At 42.0% G+C, this 27,562-nt stretch overlaps 2 protein-coding genes across 2 annotated transcripts in view; one reads left to right on the forward strand and one right to left on the reverse strand.

Annotated features, from left to right (window-relative positions):
- Positions 1-208: 208 nt before the first annotated feature.
- creg1 (cellular repressor of E1A-stimulated genes 1) lies at positions 209-8,689 on the reverse strand. Its single transcript, XM_061684305.1, has 4 exons — positions 8,294-8,689; positions 4,022-4,141; positions 3,821-3,934; positions 209-602 (listed from the first exon to the last, which is right to left on the reverse strand). Exons 1-4 carry the CDS (start codon positions 8,570-8,572, stop codon positions 516-518), a joined length of 600 nt encoding a protein of 199 aa, XP_061540289.1. The 5' UTR covers positions 8,573-8,689; the 3' UTR covers positions 209-515.
- Positions 8,690-10,841: 2,152 nt separating this feature from the next.
- The window catches only part of otud5a (OTU deubiquitinase 5a), a 55,587-nt gene continuing 38,866 nt past the window's right edge, over positions 10,842-27,562 (forward strand). The window contains exons 1-3 of the mRNA XM_061684319.1: positions 10,842-11,684; positions 17,849-17,942; positions 24,188-24,252. Coding sequence (XP_061540303.1) covers positions 11,118-11,684; positions 17,849-17,942; positions 24,188-24,252 — 726 coding nt within the window. The 5' untranslated portion in view covers positions 10,842-11,117. The remainder of the gene's footprint in view (positions 11,685-17,848; positions 17,943-24,187; positions 24,253-27,562) is intronic.

Here is a 27,562-nt window from a genome sequence, read left to right on the forward strand (position 1 = left end):
GTTTGGCCTCACGTTAAAGGTCATTCATTGCCATCTACTGCCTCAGTCTTGTCAGAGTGCATGCTGGCTATTGCGCTCTGCAGTTATTGAATGCTATTCTCGTTTCCGATTATTTTAGACAAAGCCTAGAAGATATCATGGTTTAGGCCTCCACGTTATAGCATTTCAACTTCGTATTAATACTTCTTCACAAACAGAGATGGAGACATTCTCTTATATTACACACATTTTATTCAACAAGGTATATTATATATGTTCTGTGTAAACAAATATTATTTACAATTTTCTAAAGTAAACAAAAATCAAAGGCAAGGTGCCTGTGTCATTTTCCACTCCAACCACATGACATTTCAATTGTGCACTCTTTCAATATTCATAACAAGACAATCCAAACTCAAACTGCAGTTTTATGTAAGGCACTCGTAAATGACAGCAGATCAGTTTAACATCATTCACTGGAAGAAATTCACGTAATGATTCACTGCAAAGAACAACACACTAAAAACCCACGGGTGTCACTTGTGCTTATTGTTTGGGGAGGCCTGGTAGTAGTCATCCGGATTGACAGTCTTCACCCCTCCAAAATAATCCAGCACCCACACCTGCAACAGAAGGTGGGAGAACAACATTACCGAGAGGCTGGAGCATAAAAATAAATACATAAATAAATAAACAAACAAACTGTTTATAACAGAATTTCTCAAACTGCTTGGTAGTCTGCAAAATAATTTTCAATAAATTATTATGTCATAGGCGGCACGGTGGACGACTGATTAGCACATCTGCCTCACAGTTCTGAGGACCCAGGTTCGAATCCGGCCTCAGCTGTGTGGAGTTTGCATGTTCTCCCCGTGCCTGCGTGGGTTTTCTTCGGCTACTCCAGTCTCATCCCACATCCCCAAAACACGCATTGTAGGTTAATTGAAGTCTAAATTGCCCATAGGCATGAATGTGAGTGCGAATAGTTGTTTGTTTATATATGCCCTGCGATTGGCTGGCGACCACTTCAGGGTGTACCCCGCCTCTTGCCTGCAGTCAGATGGGATAGGCTCCAGCACGCCCGCGACCCTATGATGATAATCGGTAGGAGAAATGAATGAATGAATATTATGTCATATTCAAAAAAATGTATAACAACAGTACATATGGGGTCTGAGACCCCAGTAAAACAAACATAACCAATTACCTCTCCCTAATTTAGATTTTGGCCAATTACAAACGCAGATATGATTGTGACACATCACATATACTATATCAATGAGTAAAGTTTGAGGGACTTTAGAACAAAAGGTAAAAAGTAACAATTATCTTTTTTTTTTTTAGAACAAAAGGAATATTTCTATGAGATTATAGTCCTTTCTGGTTTTAGAATAAAGCCATCTTTTCCAGAATAAAAAACCTAATACACTACGAAAATAAAGTTATATTTTTTAAAATCACTTGTTGAAGTATGGCTTTCCTCCCTTGTTTAAGATCCATCCATCCATTTTCTGAGCCACTTCTCCTCACTAGGGTCGCGGGCGTGCTGGAGCCTATCCCAGCTGTCATCAGGCAGGAGGCTGGGTACACCCTGAACTGGTTGCCAGCCAATCGCAGGGCACATACAAACAAACAACCATCCGCACTCACAGTCACACCTACGGGCAAATTTAGAGTCTCCAATGAATGCATGTTTTTGGGATGTGGGAGGAAACCGGACAAAATAAAGCAGGGGTGTCAAACTCATTTTCGGGGGCAAGCATCGTAGTACTGGTTTCTCTCAGAGGGCCGCTATGAATGTAAAAATCATAACTGTATAATTACATCATCATATTATAACGTGCACAATGGGATCTGCATGTCATTATTTATACTGAACAAAATTATGAGCAGAACACTGTTTTTGCTCTCATTTTTTCATGAGATCCAAGAAGACTTTTTCAATGGAGACAAGAAATCTGTGTGAGTGAGCACTTCTCATTTGTCGAGATATTCCATCCACGTCACAGGTGTGGCATAACAAGATGCTGATTAGACATGATTATTGTACAGGTGTGCCTTCGGTTACCCATAATAAAAGGTCACTTTAAAATGCGCAGGCTTATTAAAATAGTGACAACCAAATATTAAAGTACACAATACAACTATTGTTCAAGTTATCTTCAGAAGTGATTTGATGAAAAATTGCTTGTAATATTTGTGTGTGTGAAGAAAAACTGCAATTTTGGCACAGATTTTTGGTCAAAATGATAAGAATAACCCCATTTAGCAAGAAACAAAGTAGAAACACAATTTTAGAGGGCCATGAAAGATGACGTGGCAGCCTGAATCTGACCACCAAGCCTCAAGTGTAACACCTTTTGTTGTAAAGACTACTAAGGGTATCAAATATTTTTAAAATTTAGTATTCTACTGATTATCCCATTGACTAATTAAGCAATCTGATAAAAATTGGTTTTGCATTACAATACAATAGGTGCTGAGGTGCATGTATTAATTTTGTTCACTTGGGGTCGCCATCTTCACTTTCGACTTGTAGTATGTGTGACTTTTGAGTTTGTATGGCTTTAAAAGGCGGGGCCTGGCCTGGCGAGGGCCGTGAGTGTCAATGAATGACAGTGTGGAGTTGGCTGGCTGTTAACTGATTAAACTTCAATCACTTCAGCAAGTGAGTTGTGGCCATTGGTAGCTTGTGTATGAATGGGATTATTCCATGTTTGTTCAATAAAGTGATTGAAAATGCACCAGTGGCTGCGTCTCTCCTCAACCACGTGTGGGGATATTTTAATGTTTTAACCAGTGATGGTAGGCTATATTCAATTAACATTGTACTTTATTGTCCCTGTTAAGTGTGAAATTATCCTTAGCTTCCCTCCTGGCTCGCTGCCATCACACCAACTTTTTTCCACAACTGGTGCGTGCGACTGCAGTAAATATGAGTCCATGTTGAAAAATAATCCCTGTGACGCTTTGAGGCAGAGATTTTGCGTCGACATTTTTTTTAATCGAATCTTGCAAATTATTCGATTAATCGTAGCAGGCTTAATAAAATGTATATCTTTTGAACAAATATCAACACTGTAAAATTCCCCCCCCCCCTCAAAAATAGGCAACTTTTTCATTTCTTTGGCATTTAGGGACACACATGGTAGTTATGTTTAAATGGCGTTAGGATTAAGATGGGGATGCCTGAAAAAATGTCTCCCCTTTAAGGTTTCCATCCATCCATTTTCTGAGCCACTTCTCCTCACTAGGGTCGCGGGCGTGCTGGAGCCTATCCCAGCTGTCATCAGGCAGGAGGCGGGGTACACCCTGAACTGGTTGCCAGCCAATCGCAGGGCACATACAAACAGACAACCAGTCGCACTCACAGTCACACCTACGGGCAATTTAGAGTCTCCAATTAATGCATGTTTTTTGGGATGAGGGAGGAAACTGGAGTGCCCGGAGAAAACCCATGCAGGCACGGGAGAACATGCAAACTCCACACAGGCGGGGCGGGGATTGAACCCGGGTCCTCAGAACTGTGAGGCTGACGCTCTAACCAGTCGGCCACCGTGCCGCCTGTAAGGATTCCATGGACCCAAAAAGTTTGAGAACTCCTGGTTTACAATCCCTCAAAGTGGAATTCAACTCACACTGTCCTGTGTATTTTCTGTTCCACACCACAGAGTGAACCAGATCACACAAATACAGGCATGCGAGGAGACATGCGAATAAAGCCAAGGGGTGTGCAAACAGTCCTGCACCTCATTTGCGGTTGGGACAGCTGCGCCTCGACAATAGTCACAAAGCCCAAGTCCTTAAAGCCGTACAGTTCAGCTATTGCCGTCCAACCTACCTGTGTGATGTTGAACTTGACAAAGAACCAGTTGTGGTCTGACGGCCAGTCAATCATCTCGGGGTGTCGACTGAAGAGGGCTTTCTTTGCAAACTCTGCCTCTGTGCTGTTCACCTAAAGAACATGAGCAGGTGCATGTGAATGGTGTGACGAGCACACACTAAAAACATGAGTGTGCTTGTACAGTTTGTGGGTACATACCTCCAGCACAGATCCGGACAGGATAATGTGCGCACACAGAGGACTCTGAGGGTCGAGGCCCTGCTGGTGGCAGTAGTCAGTCTGAGCCAGAGACATGGACAAAGACGCCTGTCGGTTCACCTGCACGGAGACAAGGATTCAGTTCACCTCCCTTAAGCTTGAACTGGACATAACTAAATTCCAGGTGCATCAATTAAATTTGAATAAAAGACTACTACGGGAAGTGAACCCACGATGAAGCGCCGGCGCACAAGCACGGTGACTTTTTTTTCCTCCCCAACGCAAGTTTTAGAGTGTAACTTAACGTCGTTAACTACATTGTCTACAATTATACAGTTTCAAACGAGTGTAAATGTTCTTTGTGAAACAAATATACACAACCCCAATTCCAATGAAGTTGGGACATTGTGTTAAACAAATAAAGACAGAATACAATGATTTGCAAATCATGGTCAACCTATATTAAATTGAATACACTACAAAGACAAGATATTTAATGTTCAAACTGATAAACCTGATTGTTTTTAGCAAATAATCATTAACTTTGAATTTTATGGCTGCAACACGTTCCAAAAAAAAGCTGGGACAGGTGGCAAAAAAGACAAAAGAAAGTTGAGGAATGCTCATCAAACACCTGTTTGGAACATCCCACAGGTGAACAGGTTAATTGGGAACAGGTGGGTGCCGTGATTGGGTATAAAAGGAGCTTCCCTGAATTGCTCAGTCATTCACAAGCAAAGATGGGGCGACGTTCACCTCTTTGTGAACAAGTGCGTGAGAAAATAGTCAAACAGTTTAAGGACAATGTTCCTCAACGTACGATTGCAAGGAATTTAGGGATTTCATCATCTACGGTCCATAATATAATCAAAAGATTCAGAGAATCTGGAGAAATCACTGCATGTAAGCAGCAAGGCCGAAAACCAACATTGAATGCCCATGACCTTCGATCCCTCAGGCGGCACTGCATCAAAAACCGACATCAATGTGTAAAGGATATCACCACATGGGCTCAGGAACACTTCAGAAAACCTTCCATCCATCCATCCATTTTCTGAGCCGTTTCTCCTCACTAGCGTTGCGGTCGTGCTGGAGCCTATTCCAGCTATCATCAGGCAGGAGGCGGGGTACACCCTGAACTGGTTGACAGCCAATCGCAGGGCACATACAAACAAACAACCATTCGCACTCACAGTCACACCTACGGGCAATTTAGAGTCTCCAATTAATGCATGTTTTTGGGATGTGGGAGGAAACCGGAGTGCCCGGAGAAAACCCAGGCAGGCACGGGGAGAACATGCAAACTCCACACAGGCGGGCCGGGGATTGAACCCTCGTCCTCAGAACTGTGAGGCTGACGCTCTAACCAGTCGTCCACCGTGCCGCCCTTCAGAAAACCAATGTCAGTAAATACAGTTCGCGCTACATCCGTAAGTGCAACTTGAAACTCTACTATCCATCCATCCATCCATTTTCTGAGCCGCTTCTCCTCACCATCTAAGATGGACTGATGCAAAGTGGAAAAGTGTTCTGTGGTCCGACGAGTCCACATTTCAAATTGTTTTTGGAAATTGTGGACGTCGTGTCCTCCAGACCGAAGAGGAAAAGAACTATCCCGACTGTTATGGATGCAAAGTTCAAAAGCCAGCATCTGTGATGGTATGGGGCTGTGTTAGTGCCAATGGCAGGGGTAACTTACACATCTGTGAAGGCACCATCAATGCTGAAAGAGCATTGGAGAAACATATGCTGCCATCCAAGCAACGTCTTTTTCACGGACGCCCCTGCTTATTTCAGCAAGACAATGCCAAACCACATTCTGCACGTGTTACTGTCATGAACGGAACAGAGGATAGGACCCAAAAATGCACGACTCCAAAACAAATGGACAGTTTCCAAAAAGAGAGGTTTAATAGACGGGCATAGGTCGGTACACAGGCAGGCAATCCAAGAAAGGCAACAGTATCCAAAAACATGAGGCAAAGTCGATAATCGGAACAGGGTCAAGGCTTGCTGTGAGTCTGTGACGTGGAAACAAGGAATGCTGGAACGCGACGACAAGGTACAACGAACTGGCGACGAGAGGGAATGAGACACGTGGTTAAATACAAGGGGTAATTAGGGTGAACGAGGCACAGGTGGTGAAGATGCTCACAGGAGCAGGTGTGTGTGAAACAGGGGGAAGACAAAACCCGGAACACACACCCATGACAGTTACAACAGCGTGGCTTTGTAGTAAAAGAGTGCGGGTACTAGACTGGCCTGCCACTGTCTCCCATTGAAAATGTGTGGCGCATTATGAAGCGTAAAATACAACAACGGAGACCCCGGACTGTTGAACAGCTGAAGCTGTACATTAAGCAAGAATGGGAAAGAATTCCACCTACAAAGCTTCAACAATTAGTGTCCTCAGTTGCCAAACGTTTATTGAATGTTGTTAAAAGAAAAGGTGATGTACCACAGTGGTAAACATGACCCTGTCCCAGCTTTTTTGGAACGTGTTGCAGCCATAAAATTCTAAGTTAATGATTATTTGCTAAAAACAATAAACTTTATCAGTTTGAACATTAAATATCTTGTCTTTGTAGTGGATTCGGTTAAATATAGGTTGAACATGATTTGCAAATCATTGTATTCTGTTTTTATTTATGTTTAACACAACGTCCCAACTTCATTGGAATTGGGGTTGTACATGCAACTGTTAAGTCCAAAATCCATCATTAAGATAAGACTACTATACGATGTCAGCGTCCCAATTCATTCCATGCTGCCACGCAAGTTCTTAATTAAAATAATTTTGAAAAGGTTCCAACCAAAGTATTTAATTGCCATTTTATGTCTTGCATGTTTTGAAAACAGCTACATTGTTACTAAAAATCAAGCTTTGCTCATTTGTTAACGAATAAACATTTCATATTCAAATCACAAAAACAGCTTTAATCGTACTGCAAAAATGTATGTAGCTTCTGACCCCTCATATAATGCAGAGCAGTAAAAAATAAATAAATAAATCATCTAGTCAGTGTTGGGCCATCATCATTTGAAGTCACATGACTGCATTTCCAACATGTGACTGTCAAAACTGCTGAAGCACAGTTGAGAAGCTGCTGAGTCATGGTGACGCTTCGACTGTTGCATAAAGTCTACATGTAACATGTTGACTTGAATACACACGAGAAAAAAGATTGTATCAAATGTTTACACAAGTGCAAAACCATGACTAAGAAATTTAAAAAATGATGGGGTTTAATGCTGCAACAAAAAAAACTGCAACTGTCAATTTTAAATTACATAAAATTTTGAGAAATCACATGTATACAGGAAGAGGTGGAAAAGTAAGTAAACTGTTTTAAGACTTATTCAGACATCTTTATTATTTACCTTCTTTATCACACCTAAAAATGAATTACCACATACATGGATGGTTGTCAACAAGGGTCATTTGATCACCAGACCACACCCCAACTGATTTTTTCGTTTAGGGTGTTGTCAAAGATAAAGTTTATTCAAGAAAACATAGAATGCTGCTGACATGTAGATTCATCAGAGAAGTGCCAATATATGCTTGTTTGTAGAAAAAAGACGAGAGCAATTTTGCAAACGCTAAAGACCAGCAACATGAGCACATAAGAGACTGTACTTAATAGTACAGTGGTGCCTGAAGATACAGGTGACCCAACTTACGAGTTTTTCCAGATATCAGGTATCGATCGGACGATTTTTTGCTTTGCGTTGCGCACACAAACTTGAGATATGAGCGCTGCACGGTGGCAGTGAACTCAACTTCACAACAAGCAGCACTAAACAATTGTTTCCACTCTCAGCTGAAGGTTACTCTCAAACTAAACAATAAACAAAGAGAATGACACGTTGTTTATTTAAAAAAAAAATGCATCGCCTCCGCTGGCTTAATGGTGATATACAATAGGAAACACCATAGGCACATGGGCTAACAATTGTAATCTATATGGTGATGTTGTTACCATTGAAGCATTTCCCTTCATTTCGATGGGGAAATGAGTTCAGATATGAGTGTTTTGAGTTAAGAGCGCGGGTATGGAACACATCTCGTATCTCAAGGCACCGCTGAATGTGCGTTTTTCCCGTCGTCACTTAATGAATATGTTGTTTTTCTACATGTACATCGAGAAAATAAATGTAAACTTTACATAAAATGGATGGCATTGTGCAGCCTCGCACACAAGGAAGCTCAAGCAACGTGCACTTGTAGTTGATGACATTTTATCACCTCCCATTTGATAGATGACTTACCTCCAGGTCCTGCACAGATATCTCCATGCGGGTCAGGTACATGTACGGCACGCCGGAGCCGAAGCCCGGTGGCCCGTCGCTCACCGAGAACACGTTGGAGAAGGGTTGCCCAACCACCGGTTTGTGGCTGCTTATGGTGGCCAGGGAGGCCCAGTCGCACTGGTGGGCGACGAAGCGGGCGACCCGGGCCACCTGGTCGTGGGGGGGCAGGCGGACCCGGGAAGAGGCCGCGGTGAGCCCAAGGAGTAGCAGGCAGACATCCCGCAAGAGAGCTCTCATGGTCGCCGGTAGAATCAATGCTGACAGCAGTTCGTTGACTACGCAAACAACCCGCACGAAGAACACATAAACAACTAGGAAATTGGAAGATCCGGTCCTGATTTTCGAAGTAAAAGAAAAAGCAATTACTTCCGCACACAAACCGCAGGACTGAGGCACAAACAATGGTGAACTAGAAGATCCGGTCTAGATTTTCAAAGTAAAAGAAATACATCCGCATGTGGTTTCACCCTTCAAAAACAAGAACAGCCCTGTGGCCTTGATTCAACCTTTGCGGGTTTCCGTGACCAGGATAACTGATGACTAAATAAAAGATAGAAGCAATTACTTGCGCAAACAAACTGCAAGAAGAAGATATAAACACAACTCAAAGCACACTTAAGGTCGCTGGCCGAACAGGATAAAAATTTATTGAAAAGACTAAAACTATTTTTTGATACATAAATGTGAATCAAAAGAGACCAGAATTTTTTTTTTTATCAATTTAGTCTAAAAAAAAACTTCAAATATTATTTCAAATAGTATTTCTGCTGCATCCACATCCTTGTTGCATTTGCATCTTTGCACACTGACAACTGTAGATAATCCATCCATCCATTTCTCATACTGCTTATCTTCACTTGGATCGTGGGCGTGCTCGAGTCTATCCCAGCTAGCTTTGGGCGAGCGGTACACCCTGAACTGGTCGCTAGCCCATCGCAGGGCACATATAAACAAACAAACATTCACACTCACATTAACACCTACGGACAATTTAGTCTTCAATTAACCATTACCATGCATGTTTTTGGGATGTGGGAGGAAGCCAGAGTACCCGGAAGAAGAAAAAAATATGCAGGCACAGGGAGAACATGCAAACTCCACACAGGTGAGGCCAGATTTGAACCCAGATCCTCAGACCTGTGAGGCAAATGTGCTAACTAGTCGGGCACTGTGTCACTAACTGTAGACAAGTATATTTTAAATATATATATTTTGTATCTTTATTTTATTAGTAACAAGTTGGGACTTTTTGGGCTAATCTGGGACCTTGGGTATTGAATTTCATTCCATATCATCTGTAAATGTGTGATGGCATGACAATAAAATTCATTGAATCCTACTGTATATAGTCCACTAAATAAAACAATTAAAAAATCATATGCAGTGATTACGGAGTAACACACAGAACACAGCCCGACTGTATCATTCATTGCTCACCACACATTTGAACGTCCAACTCACTATACTATAGTGGACATGGAGTGATTGTCCAAACAGCCATTCTCTTCTTGCTGGGATGGCATTGCCTTAGCAACCACCAAAGTAGGGAGCAGTGACGAGGGAGCAGTGGATTGTATGTCGTCAGTCAAAAAAATTCAGTCAACACTAGCGTGTGTGTTCGCAACCCGTAAAATACCAATTACTATCATTTTGTGAGCGTTTTAACTGAGTGACATATTGATACTCTCATTAATAAAAAAAATACAATGAACTGCCGTTTATCGCGGGGGATATGTTACAGATCCATCCATCCATCCATCCATTTTCTGAGCCGCTTCTCCTCACTAGGGTCGCGGGGGTGCTGGAGCCTATCCCAGCTGTCATCGGGCAGGAGGCGGGCTACACCCCGAACTGGTTGCCAGCCAATCGCAGGGCACAGACAAACAAACAACTATTCGCACTCACAGTCACACCGACGAGCAATTTAGAGTCCCCAATTAATGCATGTTTTTGGGATGTGGGAGGAAACCGGAGTGCCCGGAATAAACCCACGCAGGCACGGAGAGAACATGCAAACTCCACACAAGCGGGACCGGAGATTGACTCTCTAACCAGTCGGCCACCGTGCCGCCACGTTACAGATAAATGTGTAATTATCCAATATATAGATAGAGACCATATAGTAAACATACTTTTATAGTTGTACTCCATCCAGAAACTTAAATACATTTAAACTGACGTAAACTTATTCAAAAACACTTTTTAAAGTAATCTTAGACCTGTTCTTTCCTTATCCCAGCTGACTTCGGGCGAGAGATGGGGCACACCCCGGAGTGGATGCCAGTCCATCGCAGGCAAGTGATTGATATATGTAAATTTAGTCAGATGTTTTCCCCCGTAATGACGTTATGACTGTACGGAACAACACTAGTTAGTTAGCAGAATGGTAAAAAAAATAGCAGCTTGGTGAGCGGCATTTATGAATAGTTTATTTTTAAAATCTTTATTTATATTAGCAGCAGCACCATTGACACGGTGACGTAACAGTGCAGCCTGACCCGGAAGTGACGCAAGCGGGCCCGTCAGCCTGTGTTGATGTTTTGTGCACGAGCTATCGCCCGGGAAGACGGAGACGTCTTCTTTCTTTTTTATTGTTTGTTTGTAAGTTGGGTTCCGTCGAAACGTCGATGGGAATCGTCGTGTTGCCGACGGTGAACATTTGCTTGGTGATTCGCGGCTAGCCAGCCAGCTCGACGCCGAACACAGCCAATCTTTTGATCCAAAAAGGCGGACTGACTCGTCGCCCTCTACCCCCCCCATCCTCCTCTCCCTCCTCCCCACCATGACGATCCTGCCCAAAAAGAAGCCCAGCTCCGGGGTGGGGGTCGCGGATCACGCTGATGACAGCGACCGCCGGAGCGTCGCAGATCCTCACCAGCACCCGCACGCGGGGAGGACGGGAGCCCGGCCGCGGGCTTCTCCCCCGCCGTGGTCGTACCAGGCCGCGCCGCCCTCCGCCAGAGACGAGCGGCGCAGCATCGAGGCGAACTCCCGGCCGCAGCAGGCCTCTCCTCCGCCTGGCGGCTCCGTGGCCTCCGCGGGGCCGTGCGACGGTAGGGAAGGCGGCGTTGGCGGGGACCTGGTGGTGCAAGCCGGCGTGGTGGGCTGCGGCGGCGGGGGTATCAGCGGCTGCTGCTCCGGGCCCGGCCTCAGCAAAAGGCGGCGGCAAGCGGGCACCTGTTCTGGCGCGGCGGCGGCGCTGGCCGGAGGTGGGCAGGCCGGCGTGAGCGGTCCCGGCGGCGGCGGCTCTAGCCAGGAGGCGGACGAGGGAGCCGGCGGCAACAACAGCGAGGACGAGTACGAGAACGCCGGCCGCCTACAGGCCGTTGATCCGGCTACCGCCGAGCAGGTGAGCGCCGGCATATCGGAAAGCCAAAACCGCGTGGGGGTCCTCCAGGGTCAAGTTTAAAATGGACGCTTCGGTAAGTGGGAGTGAGTGACGCTTGTTTTGGGTACACGTCAATCACGTCGTCGCCATAGCAACATGTCGTTGGCTCGCCGAAATTAAAAGGTGCTTGTGGTTGGAAGTATGCTCGTTACTGTGGATTTTTGTCGATTTTTTTCAGGTATCTTAACTTTACTTGAGTAGACCTATTTATTTTAATTTTTTTATTACTCCTGATCACTTTTTATATTGAATCCCTACTTTTCATGTTCGTTACTGTGGATTTTTGTCGATTTTTCAGGTATCTTAACTTTACTTGAGTAGACCTATTTATTTTTTATTTTTTTTATTACTCCTGATCACTTTTTATATTGAATCCCTACTTTTCAATATAGATATCTGTACTTTATACTTCTTCAAAACAGACCTTGTCATACATAGTGTTTGTAAACAATAGGCACCAGGTTACTTTCTTTGGGTGGCAGAACATACAGACCCTTTTCAAAAAATTTGAATATCATGGAAAAAGTTTTTATTTCCAGAATTTCATTGAAAAAGTCAAAATGTAAGAGATTCTTGATTCAGGGCCCACAATTTAAACAATTTAAAGTATTTGTTTATTTTTACATAATTTGGGTTTCCAGCTCATAAAACCCACAATCAGGAATTTCAAAAAATCTGAATACTGTGAAGAAATCAGCACACATTTTGTAGGTCCTAAATGTTTTAAACTGAGTGTCACACACTAATTGTCTCAGTTGGCTTCAATATGGGGAAGATTTAATCTCCCAGCAGGACCTGGCCCCTACTCATATCTCCAGAAGCACCAAAACCTGGTTTGATGCCCATGCCATCACAGTGCTTGATTAGCCAGCCAGCTCGCCGGATCTAAACCCCATTGAGAATCTATGGGGTATAATCAAGAGGAAAATGAGGGGCACCAGATCCAAAAACAAAGTAGAAATGACGGCAAGCATCAAGGAAATCTGGGATTCCATAACTCCCAGGCAATGCCACAGGCTGGTTGGCTTAATGCCACAGCGCATCGAGGCAGTGTTTAAAGCAAAGGGATTCCCAACCAAGTATTGAAGATTAAACTATCGTTTTGAAAGTACCATATTTTGATTGATTTCAGTGTGACCCTCATTTCTCATTTGTCTCTACAAAAACTGAGATGTAAATGGTGATTTCTTCATAGTATTCATTTTTTTTTAAATTCCTGATTTTGTGGGTTTTATGACCATGAAGCCCAAATTATGTAAAAATAAACAAATAAAATGGTGGGCCCTGAATCTATAATCTATGAAAGTTTAACATTTTGACTGGAATTATGGAAATAAATGTACTTTTCCATGATAGAAAATGTTTTTTGGAAAGTGTCTGTATGTAAACTTCTGGTTTTAACTTTGTCTGGTAATTTGACGAAGCCCAGAGAAGAGTGTTGTTAACAAGTCTGCCAAATTTGAATTATTAAAAAAATCGCCAAGTATCTAAAGTGAGGCTTCAAATTCTTAAAAAAAAATCATCCCGTTATCGCCGCTCTCAAACTCTGTGGGTGTTTCCACTAAATGCACTGAAACCATGCCCCGCTCAACTGTCAATCAAGTACCTCTACTTCAACCTGGAAAAATAGATGCTACTTGGTGTAGTATTTTTCTTAGCCCTGCACATAACTACAAATTTGAGCTGTGAAAAAATATGCGCTTAAAGCCTACGGTAGCTGGAATTTATTCTACCAGGTCGTCACGGTGCTTTTCCACTCCGTGACAACGAGGCAATCTAAAGTAGTTATGACAGCGTGAAGCCCCTGTCCACACGCTAGCTGTCATGCTGAACTTTTTCTTTTTTTCTTTACTCTTGCTCTTTTCCCTTAATCCGTGACGTGCATGCAGGTGCAACAAGGTGCTCTAAAACAGCCACGCCATCCTGAAGCCTCAATCCACACAATGGCTGTCAAATCAGACCCCCCTTCACCCCCCTATGCTATTCTGCCTTTCGTTGCGTGACCTGCGTGCACTCACAGCCAGTGTTGCCACAGTTACCTTGAAAAAGTAACTTAGTTACTTTACTGATTCCTTGACCTTATAAGTAACTTAGCTACTTTACTGATTACTTGATTTAAAAAGTAACTAAGAAATAAGGAATATCACTTATCCACAGTACAAAAAAAGCATTAACCATATCCATGACTTGGGAATGTATGCCACGCAAGTTACAGAAGGATGTCATCAACATGAACCAATAACTTAAATATGAGTGTAGTTGAAGCCACATAATATGAGCAACTTAGTCAGACACAGTACAGTAAGTACCTAAATGTAAACAAGCACATCATTCTCAGTACACTTCTCTAAAGGCTCTTAACTGATAGATGGATGCCAGTTGTGGTCCATGAAGGCAACTGTCTGTGTGTTTGCATGTGCGTAAATGTTAAAGTGAGTGCCGGTTTGATATTGGGGGGGATACAAAACACACACACACCATTGCTCCCACCATCGTAATTTTGATGCGAAGAGTGAGAAAAGGTGACAAGATTACGCAACTGTTTAACTAGCAAAGCTGTGGGTCATTGACGGGGGGAGAAGCACTTACGTACGTGACGTCAGCCATGCAGCCCGTTAAACCAGCTCAGAGTCCGGACTACAGACGAAGTTGAAAGTTCTCACTTTTCATTGTAAATATTATTTAAAGTAAGTATTGTAAGTCCTTCAGTGAGTCAGTCCTTAACCTCCATGACCGATTTATGACTGCGCACTTCGGTATGAATAATTAACCCACAATGCATTGCACATGTAACACGCCAGTAAAACTGTTTTCTTAATGTGTAAGTAAAAAAGTAACAACAATCACATACACTTTTTACAAAGGAAAATAACAGAAATAATGTGACTAATATGCGAGTGCATTGGCCTGTGGTTCCGCCTGTCGGAAGTTGACGAGACCAAAAAAAACACTTCCGCCACTTCTGCTGTTAAGAAGTAACGGTACTTTTACTCCGTTACAATGATCTAAATGTCGTTCGCTAATTTTATTTATCAATTATTGCTTATTTATCAACTATTTCATGCGCGAGACTATGACTTCGACATCCGCATTAGGCGCTGTTTGCGCCAATCAAATTTAAGTGCCTCGTAAGTGACTGGTTCTCCAATCAAAAGACACAAGAAAGTGTACATGACCTCACACAACTTCTTCCATTGGGCTTCCCGGTTATTAACATTAGATAAGGCAGCCCCTCTGATTGTCGTGCCTACGTGGTGGCCATGTTGGGAAGGTCGTCGTTACCATGAAGGCAACGGCGCGCTACTTATCCATCCATCCATTTTCTAAGCCGCTTCTCCTCACGAGGGTCGCGGGCGTGCTGGAGCCTATCCCAGCTGTCATCGGGCAGGAGGCGGGGTACACCCTGAACTGGTTGCCAGCCAATTGCAGGGCACATACAAACTAACAACCATTCGCACGCACAGTCACACCTACGGGCAATTTAGAGTCTTCAATTAATGCATGTTTTTGGGATGTGGGAGGAAACCGGAGTGCCCGGAGAAAACCCACGCAGGCACGGGGAGAACATGCAAACTCCACACAGGCGGGACCGGGGATTGAACCCAGGTCCTCAGAATTGTGAGGCTGACGCTCTAACCAGTCTCCACCGTGCCGCCTGTTTACATTTAGACGAACAAAAACAACAGGTTTCATGTATTGTAGTATTTGTCTGGCACTGTCTGCCCAAACGTGGATATTTCAGCACATTTATAAGTTAAGCAGTAAATTGGAGATGTTTTGACTCTCCATACACACACACACACACACACACATTTTGTCATTTTCTAAAATTTTTAGTGATGTAAATGCTGTGGTTAAAAAAATCAGAAGTTACTCACTATTTACTCAGTACTTGAGTAATTATTTCACTGTGTTATTTTTACTCTTACTCAAGTAATTTTTGTGAAGACTACTTTTTACTTTTACTTGAGTCACATTATTGTCAATTGACAGTACTCTTACTTGAGTACACTGTTTGGTTACTCTACCCACCTCTGGAGCGGACATCCTCTCTTGCTACTCTTACGTTTAAGCAACATTTTTGCTCATCAGATCAGCCAGTGTCGTATTTGTTGCACTGGTCATTTGTATTTTCGCGTTGAGGTCCTGCGGGTCGTGGCTCTGGTTGTGGTCCCAGCGGAATCGCAGACGTAACATCGGCGACAAGAATTGATCCGCTAGTACATCTTGTATTAATTAGGAAACGCGCCTATAATTATCTAATTAGTTTACGGATATCAATGTTAAATGTATGAAGCGATGGAGGGATGTTAGGGATTATGTCACAACACAGAATGAACTATCTTCAAATTTAGAAATGGCCAACAAAAACAGAAAAACATTTTTACTTAATATTTTCCTGGAGGATGCATTTGGGATTATCATTTGAAGTTGGTAATAATGAAAAATAAAGTGAAACAGACAATGATTTTAGGCAATTATTTTCCAGAATGAGAGCGCTTAAAGAGGAGGATGCTTTTAATGTGGCACACGTTGAAGCAAGCATCAGGTGCAGGTGGAAATTGACCTGGCTCAAGTTGGAGGCCAAAACAAAAAAGCAAAGAATTGAGGCAAATTTAATTTGAATCTTAAATCAACATGTACTTGAGCATTATAAATAAATGTTTTCTGCATGAAGAACATTTGTTTATTTTGCCTTATTGTACTCTTCAGTCTTCCAAAGTGCTTAATTTATCTTAAAATCAAAATAATTCTCTGCGGGGGCCCAGGGGATTTTTTTTTTTTTTTTTCACCTTTTTCATGCCTTTGGTGTTTGCATGTCTGATAGTGAAGACATTTGGGTTTCAGATGTGTTAAACAACTCAGGACAGAGCACCTTTTGTTTGAAACCACCCACTTTTCAAGTGAGCAAAAGTATTGGAACATGTGACTGATGGGTGTTTCTAGTTTCTCAGGTGTTGCCTTTTAGATTGATTGCTTAAACAGATAGTGCTTGTTTTTGAGTTTCACCTGTGAAAACTAGATTTGCTGTTAAGCAAACATGAAGAACAGAAAACTGTTTATGTGATAAAAGCAAAACCGTGTGAAGCATGGTGGAGGTAATGGGCTTGCATGGCTGCTTCTGGAACGAGCTCAGTAGTCTTTATTGTTGATGTAACTCATGATTGTAGCAGCAGAATGAATTATGTAGTCTCCAAAACCATTTTGTCTGGCAAGTTACAGAAAAATGCATCCAAACTAATCGGGAGAAGCTTCATCATGCAACAAGACAATGACCCAAAACACACTCCCAACACAACAAAGGACTTCATCAGGAGGGAAAAATGGAAGGTCTTAGACGCCAACCACCAGACCTTATCCCAATAAAGCATGCATTTTACCTCCTGAAGAGGCAATTGAAGGTAGAAATCCCAGAAACAAAGAAGAACTAAAAGAGGCTGCAGTAAAGGCCTGGAAAAGCATTTCAAATAAAGAATGCAACAGTCTGGTGAAGTTAGTGGGTTTCAGGCTTGATGCAGTTATTGCAAGTAAGGGTCATATGCCACAGAATATTAAATGTTATTAACATTAATTTAATTTAATAATGTCTGTCCCAATACATTTGCTCACTTCAAAAGTGGGTGGCTTCAAAGCAAAGGAGCTCTGAGTTGTTTAACACATCTAGATATAAATACCATGAAATAAAAGCTGGAATTCTGAACTTTTGTCTCATATTCTTCTTTTGATCTGAAAGCCAAATGTCTTCAGTATACAACAAAATATGAATAATAACAAAAATGAAATAAAAATAATTTGCAAAAGCACTCCTTTATCCATGTGTTGGAAACTTTTGACCAGAGGTATGTGCGCCTTGCCTCCCCTCTACAACTCCTCTAAGATGAGAAAAGTGCATGCGAGAGCTGGCAACAGTCATACAGACCTGCCAAGCCATGCAGTTTGGCGGCTTCTTTTAGGATGATAAATTATTGGAACAGAGTTGAGGTGTCGTCGCCGATGTGCAAACACAATTTGGTTGTAAATGAGGACCCCCTGTACAATGTTTTCACTCCTCACCGCTGTAATGACGTAATCACTAATTGTGACTGTGTGTGTGTTTGTGTGTGTGTGCGCGTGCGTGTGCGTAGCAAGAGCACTGGTTTGAAAAAGCTCTGCAGGACAAGAAAGGTTTCGTCATCAAGAAGATGAAGGAGGACGGAGCATGTCTCTTCAGGGCCGTTGGTGAGTCAAATGTTTCCTCTGATGGCCACCAGGTGTCACTGTAGTGTTTGGAAAACCAATGCTATGGTAAACATGGGTGTGCGATACTGCATATTTTGGTTGCGATCCGAAACAAAATAAATACTTGGCCGATATCGCAAATATCGATATCGATATATTTATAATGTACCTGTGGATAAAAAAAGTGAAGCCCGTGACCAAAATGTACGTGGGTGGGATGCGTACCTACGTACATTTATGCCTCGCATCGGCCGTTCAAATAAATTCAAATAAGCCAGCATCTTTTAAAATACTGTATGGCTCCCACATCCTGATTGTGTAGCTGCCATCTTCTTCCAACTATTAATCTATGTTTTTTGGTTTTAATAAACGGGATAAAGTACAACATAATGACTCAATGTGCGGGTGGGGTCGCTTTGTGGACGTTGATGACTTTTGTTTGGGCTGTCGTCCTGCTCTTCTTCGTCTTTTCCCATCTCGATCATGCTTTTTGTTTCATGCCTTCCGACCTCAGCTTGATGTCACCGGCGATCGATGTCCATAGGGAGATTAAGGAAGTTGTGGCAGCCGGCAGGGAGAACCTCTCCGTGTCGTGACAGGTTGTGAAGCGGTAACAGCGTTACAACGCTCAGTTATAGTCAAGTGGATAAAAGTTCTCGCAGACCACATCGCTGGGTCACTAGCAAGTTAACTTACACACTCACACAGGTTAAAAGAAATACGGTAAGGATCAACAAAAGCAATAAAAACAGATTAGTGAGGACGAGAGGAGTGCTGGGTCGTAACCAACCCACACAGCTGCTGGCAGGCAACAGCTCCTTGAAAGGAGTAGATGTTCGTTTGCGGCAATTTTTATTACTGTTTTCATTTACACAGTAATTATTGTATGACTATTTTGTGCTACAGAAGTGCAAAATGTTATTTGTGCGGGGTTGTGACTAGGCTATACACGATCAGGATTTTGGGGGCCGATCAGCGAGTTTAAAAAAACGATCACCGATCCTATCACAAGATGGATGAATGCATCTATTTAAATGACCTGTTCATTTACTGTATATACTTGTGTACTTAATTGCTCACAAAATTATATTTACAATAAATAATGTATCTTTGTTCCTCTATTTATGCCAGGGAGGCATAGTGACGGACAGAACAAATGAATGGTCTTCTATTAGATGGCAGGAAATAAATACAGTAATTAATGTATCCACTTTTTGTGACATTTTTGTTTGTTGGTGTGCCGTGAGATTTTTTAATTGTAAAATATGTTCCTTGCCTCCATAAAGGTTGGAAATCACTGCTGTAGTCAGATCCTGTATTCTAATCATTCAGGTCAAACCAACATTACATGACAGAAATAATGGGTGCTAACTTACTGTCATAAAATTATTTCACCCACACCGAAACTTTAGAGCATGAGTCGACAGAACGGCGGCATGTTTATGTTCAACCGTTCGTGCTACCGCTAGCTTGCTAGGCTACATAACATTTTATTGCCGGCTTGTGAGCCATATCGTATTAAAAGTACATGAACATACCTCAAGCAAGCCTTAAACGAACGTCCTCTCCTGAGCACCGGTGACCACCAACACACGTTTTCCCCCATTTTGTCCTTATAATACCGTCGGCTTGCTCCACTCTTGTTGTTGTCGTCGCCGCGGTAACGAGTGTATCCGGTCGCATTTGAGTTGAGAAGATAAAACCCAATGATCGTAAAAAACGTTATGCGTAATATAATATTTTATTGCAGTAGTCTGACAGTGCAATCGTGAAAGAGCAAATTTGTCTTGTAGTCTGATCCGGCCGGGTATTACGTGTTGCCTGTCTCCGACGTGTTGTCTGTCCCACACCGCCGAGGTTTTTTTTTTTTTTTTTTAATTTATAATAACTTCTTTGCCCGTCAGATATTTACAGTACTATGTCAAAAGACACGCGAAAAGGCTAAAAATAAATTGGATTCAAATATACTGTGCACGCGGCGACGGGGAGTAAATGTCTTTTGCGGACATCATTGATCGGATCGGCGAATTATGACATTAAAGCTGATCGGCATAAAAGGCTAAATATCGGCCGATACCGATCAGCCCGATCAAATCGGTGTAAAGTCTAGTTGTGACCAACCCACAGAGCTGCTGGCAGGCAACGGCTCATCGAAAAGAGGTAGATAATGTTCGTTTCCGGCAATTTTTATTATTGTTTTCGTTTACAGAGTAATTATTGTATGACTATTTGTGCTTCAGAAGCGCTAAATAAGGTTTTTAGTGAGCGTTTTACAACCGTGCTCCACCCATTGCTCTGCAAAATGTCTAATTTCCGTGCCATCATTTCCTTCTACGTCATTTTCGGTGTGCCACTAACTGGGCCAGCGTGGGAAATTAATTGCTAAATATAGCAAAATAAAATATTGACAACTACAGCAAGATGTGAGAGGAGCTGACAGGCCTAATCAGCATTTTGTCATCTCTAGTGTTGGCTTGGGTGAAGTTTTTTGTTTTAATAAAAAAAATAGTTTTGGATTGCAGTTTTAAGGTAGATGCATCATGGAATTGCTTAATCTAAATTTTCAGGACATTTAAGTGTTTTTGTAATGTTTCTCTCTTTTACACATTCACTGCCATTGACAGCTTTAGAAGTCAAATATTCATGTTAACTGGGTAGGCTGGCAGTGAATGAGTTTTAATTATTAAATAGTTAAAACTCAGGACAGAATTAGGACAGTTTATTAGTTAATAGAAAATACTTCTTTATAAAAATTAAAAAAAAATCTGTTTTCTTTTGCAGGTATGTTGTTTTGCATGATTTTTCATGTGCTTGTATAAATTTGTGGTGTTACCACTGCACATTACAGCCTTTTTACAAATTGTACAACTTGCCGTTGTCATTTTTGGCCTGAAAATCTAGCCACACAGCGCGCCTCTTCCTTTCTGTCATTGTTCTGCTCCGTATCTCTTTGTCACGTGACGACATAACATCGACATTAGGGATGTCCTTATCTGATCACATTATCGAAAATCGGAGTCGATCACGTGATTTTCAGCTAATTAAAATTGGGTGAAAAAGATCGCTTTTATTCATTTTCTGACATTTTCAATGTCACAGTGACAAAATACTCGCCAAATGGAACAGTAAAAGCTTCATTTTATAATACCCAATGTAACTTTTCTGTTTCTTTAGTACGTGTATAAGCCTCTGTGAAAGAGACTCTCCGTGTGTGTCTGTGTGTGTGTGCACAGTCTGCCTTGATTCTATTGGCCCGTTGCACAACACCTACTGCTCACCCTCAACGCAAGCTGAAAGACACAACTTCAAAATAAGTCTGCAAAGCCTATTATAAAGCTGCCTCGCTGAATGGCGTCGTCGAGTCTGGAAAACGTCAGACATGTTAGCACTTGTGACATGTTCAAACAACATAACTTCAAATAGAAGTTTATTAAGTGTGAATTATTTTGTGACAAGTCAGCTTGTAGTCATAAATCAATAGTGTCGTTTGTAGATGAGTGGAGTCACGCACGTGACTTATACCACCAACTCTGTAGCTGTCGTCACAGCCTTAAGACATACGCTAAAGTAATAACTAACAATGTAAATGTATTGTTTACCACGAGATCAGAGCAATCCACCATATCTATCTATCCATCTATATACATACACATGTACGTATATTAACTTGAGAAAATTTGGATGCACATTCTTTTTTAATGCATTGTCGAGGGATTGTATCGGGACATGGTATCGGCAGATCCTTAAAATCAAAGACTCGGACTTGGTGGAAAAACGTGATCGGCACATCCCTGATCGAAACGCAAGGGGGGTGGGAGGAGCAAAGTGTCCCTGTTACGTGCTGAGTCAGAAGCCGCAAGTCGCCTGATTGATGAAACAGCAGCAGTGCATACAAGAGCAAAACTGAAACTACAGTGTTGATCTCATTACGCAAGTATCAATCTGATACTGACTTTGAATCAATATTATTGATACAGTGTGGCAAAAAAGTATTTAGTCAGCCACCAATTGTGCAAGTTCTCCCACTTAAAAAGGTGAGAGAGTCCTGTAATTTTCATCATAGGTCTCCTCACCTATGAGAGACTAAATGAGAAAAAAAATCCAGAAATCACATTGTCTGATTTTTCAAGAATTTATTAGCAAATTATGGTGGAAAGTAAGTATTTGGTCAATAACAAAAGTTCATCTCAATGCTTTGGTATATACCCTTTGTTGGCAATGACAGAGGTCAAACGTTTCTGTAAGTCTTCACAAGGCTTTCACACACTGTTGCTGGTATTTTGGGCCATTCCTCCATACAGATCTCCTCTAGAGCAGTGATGTTTCGGGGCTGTCGCTGGGCAACACAGACTTTCAACTTCTTCCAAAGATTTTCTATGGGGACGAGCTGTGGAGACTGGCTAGCCCACTCCAGGACCTTGAAATGCTTCTTACGAAGCCACTCCTTCATGCAGTGTGTTTGGGATCATTGTTATGCTGAAACACCCAGCCACATTTCATCTTCAATGCCATTGCTGATGGAAGGAGGTTTTCACTCTAAATCTCACGATACATGGCCCCATTCATTCTTTCCTTTTCACTGATCTGTCATCCTGGTCCCTTTGCAGAAAAACAGCCCCAAAGCATGATGTTTCCATCCCCATGCTTCACAGTAGGTATGGTGTTCTTTGGATGCAACTCTGCATTCTTTCTCCTCCAAACACGACAAGTTGGGTTTTTACCAAAAGGTTCTATTTTGGCTTCATCTGACCATATGACATTCTCCAAATCCTCTTCTGGATAATCCAAATGCTCTCTAGCAAACTTCAGACAGGACTGGACATATACTGGCTTAAGCAGGGGGACACGTCTGGCGCTGCAGGATTTGAGTCCCTGGCGACGTAGTGTGTTACTAATGGCAGCCTTTGTTACTTTGATCCCAGCTCTCTGCAGGTCATTGACTTGGTCCCTCCGTGTGGGTCTGGGATTTTTGCTCACCGTTCTTATCATTTTGACCCCATGGGGTGAGATCTTGCATGGAGCCCCAAATCAAGGGAGATTATCAGTGGTCTTATATGTCTTCCATTTTCTATTAATTGCTCCCACTGATGAGTTCTTCACACCAAGCTGCTTACCTATTGCAGATTCAGTCTTCCCAGCCTGGTGCAGGTCTACAATTTTGTTTCTGGTGCTCTTTGGTCTTGGCCATGGTGGAGTTTGGAGTGTGACTGTTTGACGTTGTGGAGAGGTGTCTTTTATACTAATGAGTTCAAACAGGTGCTATTAATACAGGTAACGAGGACAGAGAACCCTCTTAAAGAAGAAGTTACAGGTCTGTGAGAGCCAGAAATCTTGTTTGTTTATAGGTGACCAAATACTTATTTTCCACCATAATTTGCTAATAAGGTCTTTTAAAAATCAGACGTGATTTTCAGGATTTTTTTTTAACCTTAACCTTAAGAGTGTGCCATCTTCCGTGTTTTTTGAGTTATGTATTGTCACTTGTTTTCTGAGACAAAATTCGAGTCATGAGGGAGCTTCAGATAAGCTACTGTTCGAGTGAAGGGGCAAAGAAAAATGGAGGCCTAAAGGTACAATGCCCTCACGTATGGGCAAGGAGACCCACAGTCGTGGAGGCACTTACATTCAGGACAAACAGTCAAACACAAATACAAAATGAGGACACTCGCAAGGAGCTGCTGTAGGCAGCTGCTTACAAGCTTGGCCACGGAATGAATTTCACTCTCAAGTCAATGTACCACATTGTATTTTTCCATAAAGCACCTAGCAACAAATTTAGCTAGTCTTCCACTGCACATTCACGATTCATGAATAGCACATTCACGTCTTAACTGATTTGATTTTGTCTTCGGAACTTATCCTCCATTATTCCCTGAAATTCTCACCTATTTTCTGTTGTTGTGTTTAGGCCAAAGTAAAGTGCTGCTTTGGGAACTTAGTGCCAAGAAACTATTTTGGAATGAATTAAAGAGATTAATTTAGACAAAAGTAGTGCTTTGCCACCATCTTGTGGCATCTATAGGCAGTCGGTATGTGTGTCAGGACTCGCTCCCTATCGCAGAGGAGCACTTTTAATCTGAGTTTGGCAACTTCTGAAAAGCGTCCCAAACACATTTTCCCGCGAAATGAGACAAAATGATTTTCTCTGTCACATAGTCAACTGACTGCAGTTGATCAGACAATCATGCAAGCAACATCCCTGGAAAATTAGTTGGCTACACTAAATATGTGTGTGCGTTTGTCAGCTGACCAGGTATATGGCGATCAGGACATGCACGAGGTGGTGAGGAAGCACTGCATGGACTACCTGGTGAGTGGAACTCCCTCGTCATTCCTACATGACCTTAAAAAGGGGTTTTAAATGGGTCAAATACTTTATTTTATCAAAGTAATTAATTCAAATTTTTAAAACTGTATTATTTATATCTATAGTCCTGTTCACCATTATTGGCACCCCTACATTTTTTGGATAACCTGTAAATGTACCAAACCTATCTCCTCAGGATCTTTTAACAAGGTCCAAAGTAATTTAACAAAGAAAATAAATTATTTTCCAACTTCGATATTGCAATTTCAGAGAAACCCCCCCCCCCCCCCAGAAAACAGCATGTGTAGCAATATTGGCACCCCTCAATATTTGGTTGCAAACCCTTTGGCAGCGATGACAGCCTTCAAACGTTTCCTGTATCCATCTCGAAGGTTTTTTTCACTTCTCAGGTGGTATTTTCTCTCTTTGCAGTTTCTTCAAGCTCTTGAACATTTGCAGCGTTCTTTTCCCCAATTGCATATTTCATTTCCCCTCAAAGATCTTCAATTGAATTGAGCTCAGGACTCCTTGCTGGCCATTTTGAAACAGTCTATATTTGCTTTTTAACCATTCCTGCGTGATTTTGGATGTGTGCTTTGGGTCTTTGTCTTGCTGGAGGACCCATGATCTTTGCCCCAAACCAAGTTTTCTTACACTAGTTAAGTCATTTTGCTCTAAAATATCTTGAATGTTTTCTGATTTCATGACACCTGTAATTCAGCCAAGGCCTCCAGTACCAGATGGAGCAAAGCAGCACCACAGCTAGTGGTGAAACAATTCATTCATTATATCGATGTACCGATTTATATTCCTACGATCCAACTGGATCAATCATTGCTCGACAAGTTAGCCTTTCGGACGTAAATCATACATGCAAATCAGTCGCCTTTCGGCGAATTTCGCTATTTTGAACTTAAAGTAGGCCATTTCCATGAATCGTACAGATCCCATGAGTTTTTCTGGGCGGGGGGGTCGCTGTTGTCATACACTGTTTCGTACTCCTTCAGCGCTGGCACCGAGATCCATTCTACACATCCACCATCCACACACAAATGTAATTGTGAATATTACTCCACGGTGGACTAATATGCTGGCGCATCGGCTTGAGGTTCCACCTGTGCACTCGGGACCAGCTTTGGGTAAATCACAGGAGTTGCCGAGACCCGAAAAAACACTAACGCCGCTTCTGCTTTTAAGCAGCAACAGTACTTTTACTCCATTACAATGATCTAAATGTCGGTCGCTACTTTTATTTATCAATTATTGCTTATTTAGGAACTATTTCCTGAGTAAGACTACGACTTAGACTTCCGCATTGCCGCTGTTTGCCCACCAATCAAACAACACAAGATAGTCACATGACCTCACACAACGTCTTCTATTGGGCTTCCCGGGGATAGGTATTATATCTAGATAAGCCAGCCCAGCTGATCGTCGTGCCTACGTGGCGGCCATGTTGGGAAGGTCGTCGTTACCATGAAGGCAACGACGCGCTACTCGTGTTTACATTTAGATGAACAAAAACAACAGCCTTCATGTATTGTAGTATTTGTCTGGCACTGTCTGCTCAAAGGTGGATATTTCAGCTCACTTATAACTTGAGAAAACACCATGCAGTAAATTGCAGCTGTTTTGACTGTATACACACGCAGCATCAGAATTTGCATTTTATTTTGTAATTTTTTTTAATTGATGTTCATGTTGTGGTTAAAAAATCAGAAGTTACTCACTATTTACTCAGTACTTGAGTAATTATTTTACTGTGTATGTTTTACTCTTAAGTAATTTTTTGGAGGACTACTTTTTTACTTTTAGTTGAGTCACATTATTGTCAAGTAACAGTATTCTTACTCGAGTACAATATTTGGCTACTCTACCCACCTCTGGAGCGGACATCCTCTATTGCTAATCTTACGTTTAAGTAAAATTTTTGCTAATCAGATCACCCAGTGTCGTATTTGTTGCACTGGTCTTTTGTATTTTCGCGTTGAGGTGCTGCGGGTCGTGGCCCTGTTTGTGGTCCCAGTAGAACAGTGAAGCACACGTAACTTCGGTGACAAGAGTTGATCCGCTAATACATCTTGTATTAATGAGGAAACACGCCTGCATTTATCTAATTAGTTTATGGATGTTAGAGTTAAATGTATTAAGCGACAGAGCGATGTTAGGGATTATGTCACAACACAGAATGAACGAACTTCAAATTTAGCAATAGCCAATAAAAATAGAAAAATATTGTAGTTAATATTTTCCTGGAGAATGCATTTGGGATTAGCCTTTGAAGTTGGTAATAGAGAAAAATGAAGTGAACCAGACAATGATTGTAGTCAATTCTATTCCAGAATGAGCACGCTTAAAGAGGAGGATGCTATTCATTTGGCACAGCTTGAAGCTGGCATCAAGTGCAGGTCGCGATGGGCATGGCTCAAGTTGGAGGCCAAAACAAAAAAGTGAAGAAAGGAGGCAAATTTAATTTTAATCCTAAATTTGTACATCAACATGTACTTGAGCGGGGTAAATAAATGTTTTTCGGCGTGAATAATTTTTAAAAATTTTGTCTTATTGTACTTTTCAGTGTCTTTCCAGATTGCTTAATTTATGTTAAAATCAAAAACATCCTCTGCGGGAGCCCGGGGGATCCCCCTAGATCCCCCCGACAATGTTTTGTATTTTTTTTTCACCTTTTTCATGCCTTTGGTGGTTGCATGTCTGGTAAATACAGTGGGGCAAAAACGTTTTTAGTCAGCCACCAATTGTGTTCTCCCACTTAAAAAGATGAGAGAGGCCTGTAATTTTCGTCATAGGTCTCCTCACCTATGAGAGACAAAATGAGGAAAAAGAAATCCAGAAAATCACATTGTCTGATTTTTAAATAATTTATTACCAAATTATGGTGGGAAATAAGTATTTGGTCAATAACAAAAGTTAATCTCAATACTTGGTTATATACCCTTTGTTGGCAATGACAGAAGTAAAACGTTTCTATAAATCTTCACAAGGTTTTCACACACTGTTGCTGGTATTTTGAGTCCAGCTCGGGACACCTTACAGTGGAGACATTTTACCAAGGACCCCTCATAATTCCAACACCAAATAATCATCTCTTTTCAAGGAAACAAAATGGCCCAACAATAAAATCATAGCTGAAATAATATAAATAACAAGTTGCTGTTTCCGGGCGGCACGGTGGCCGACTGGTTAGAGCGTCAGCCTCACAGTTCTGAGGACCCGGATTCAATCCCCGGGCCCGCCTGTGTGGAGTTTGCATGTTCTACCCGTGCCTGCGTGGGTTTTCTCCGGGCACTCCGGTTTC

This window comes from Phycodurus eques, chromosome 1 (genome assembly GCF_024500275.1).
Source record: "Phycodurus eques isolate BA_2022a chromosome 1, UOR_Pequ_1.1, whole genome shotgun sequence".
Taxonomy (NCBI): domain Eukaryota; kingdom Metazoa; phylum Chordata; class Actinopteri; order Syngnathiformes; family Syngnathidae; genus Phycodurus; species Phycodurus eques.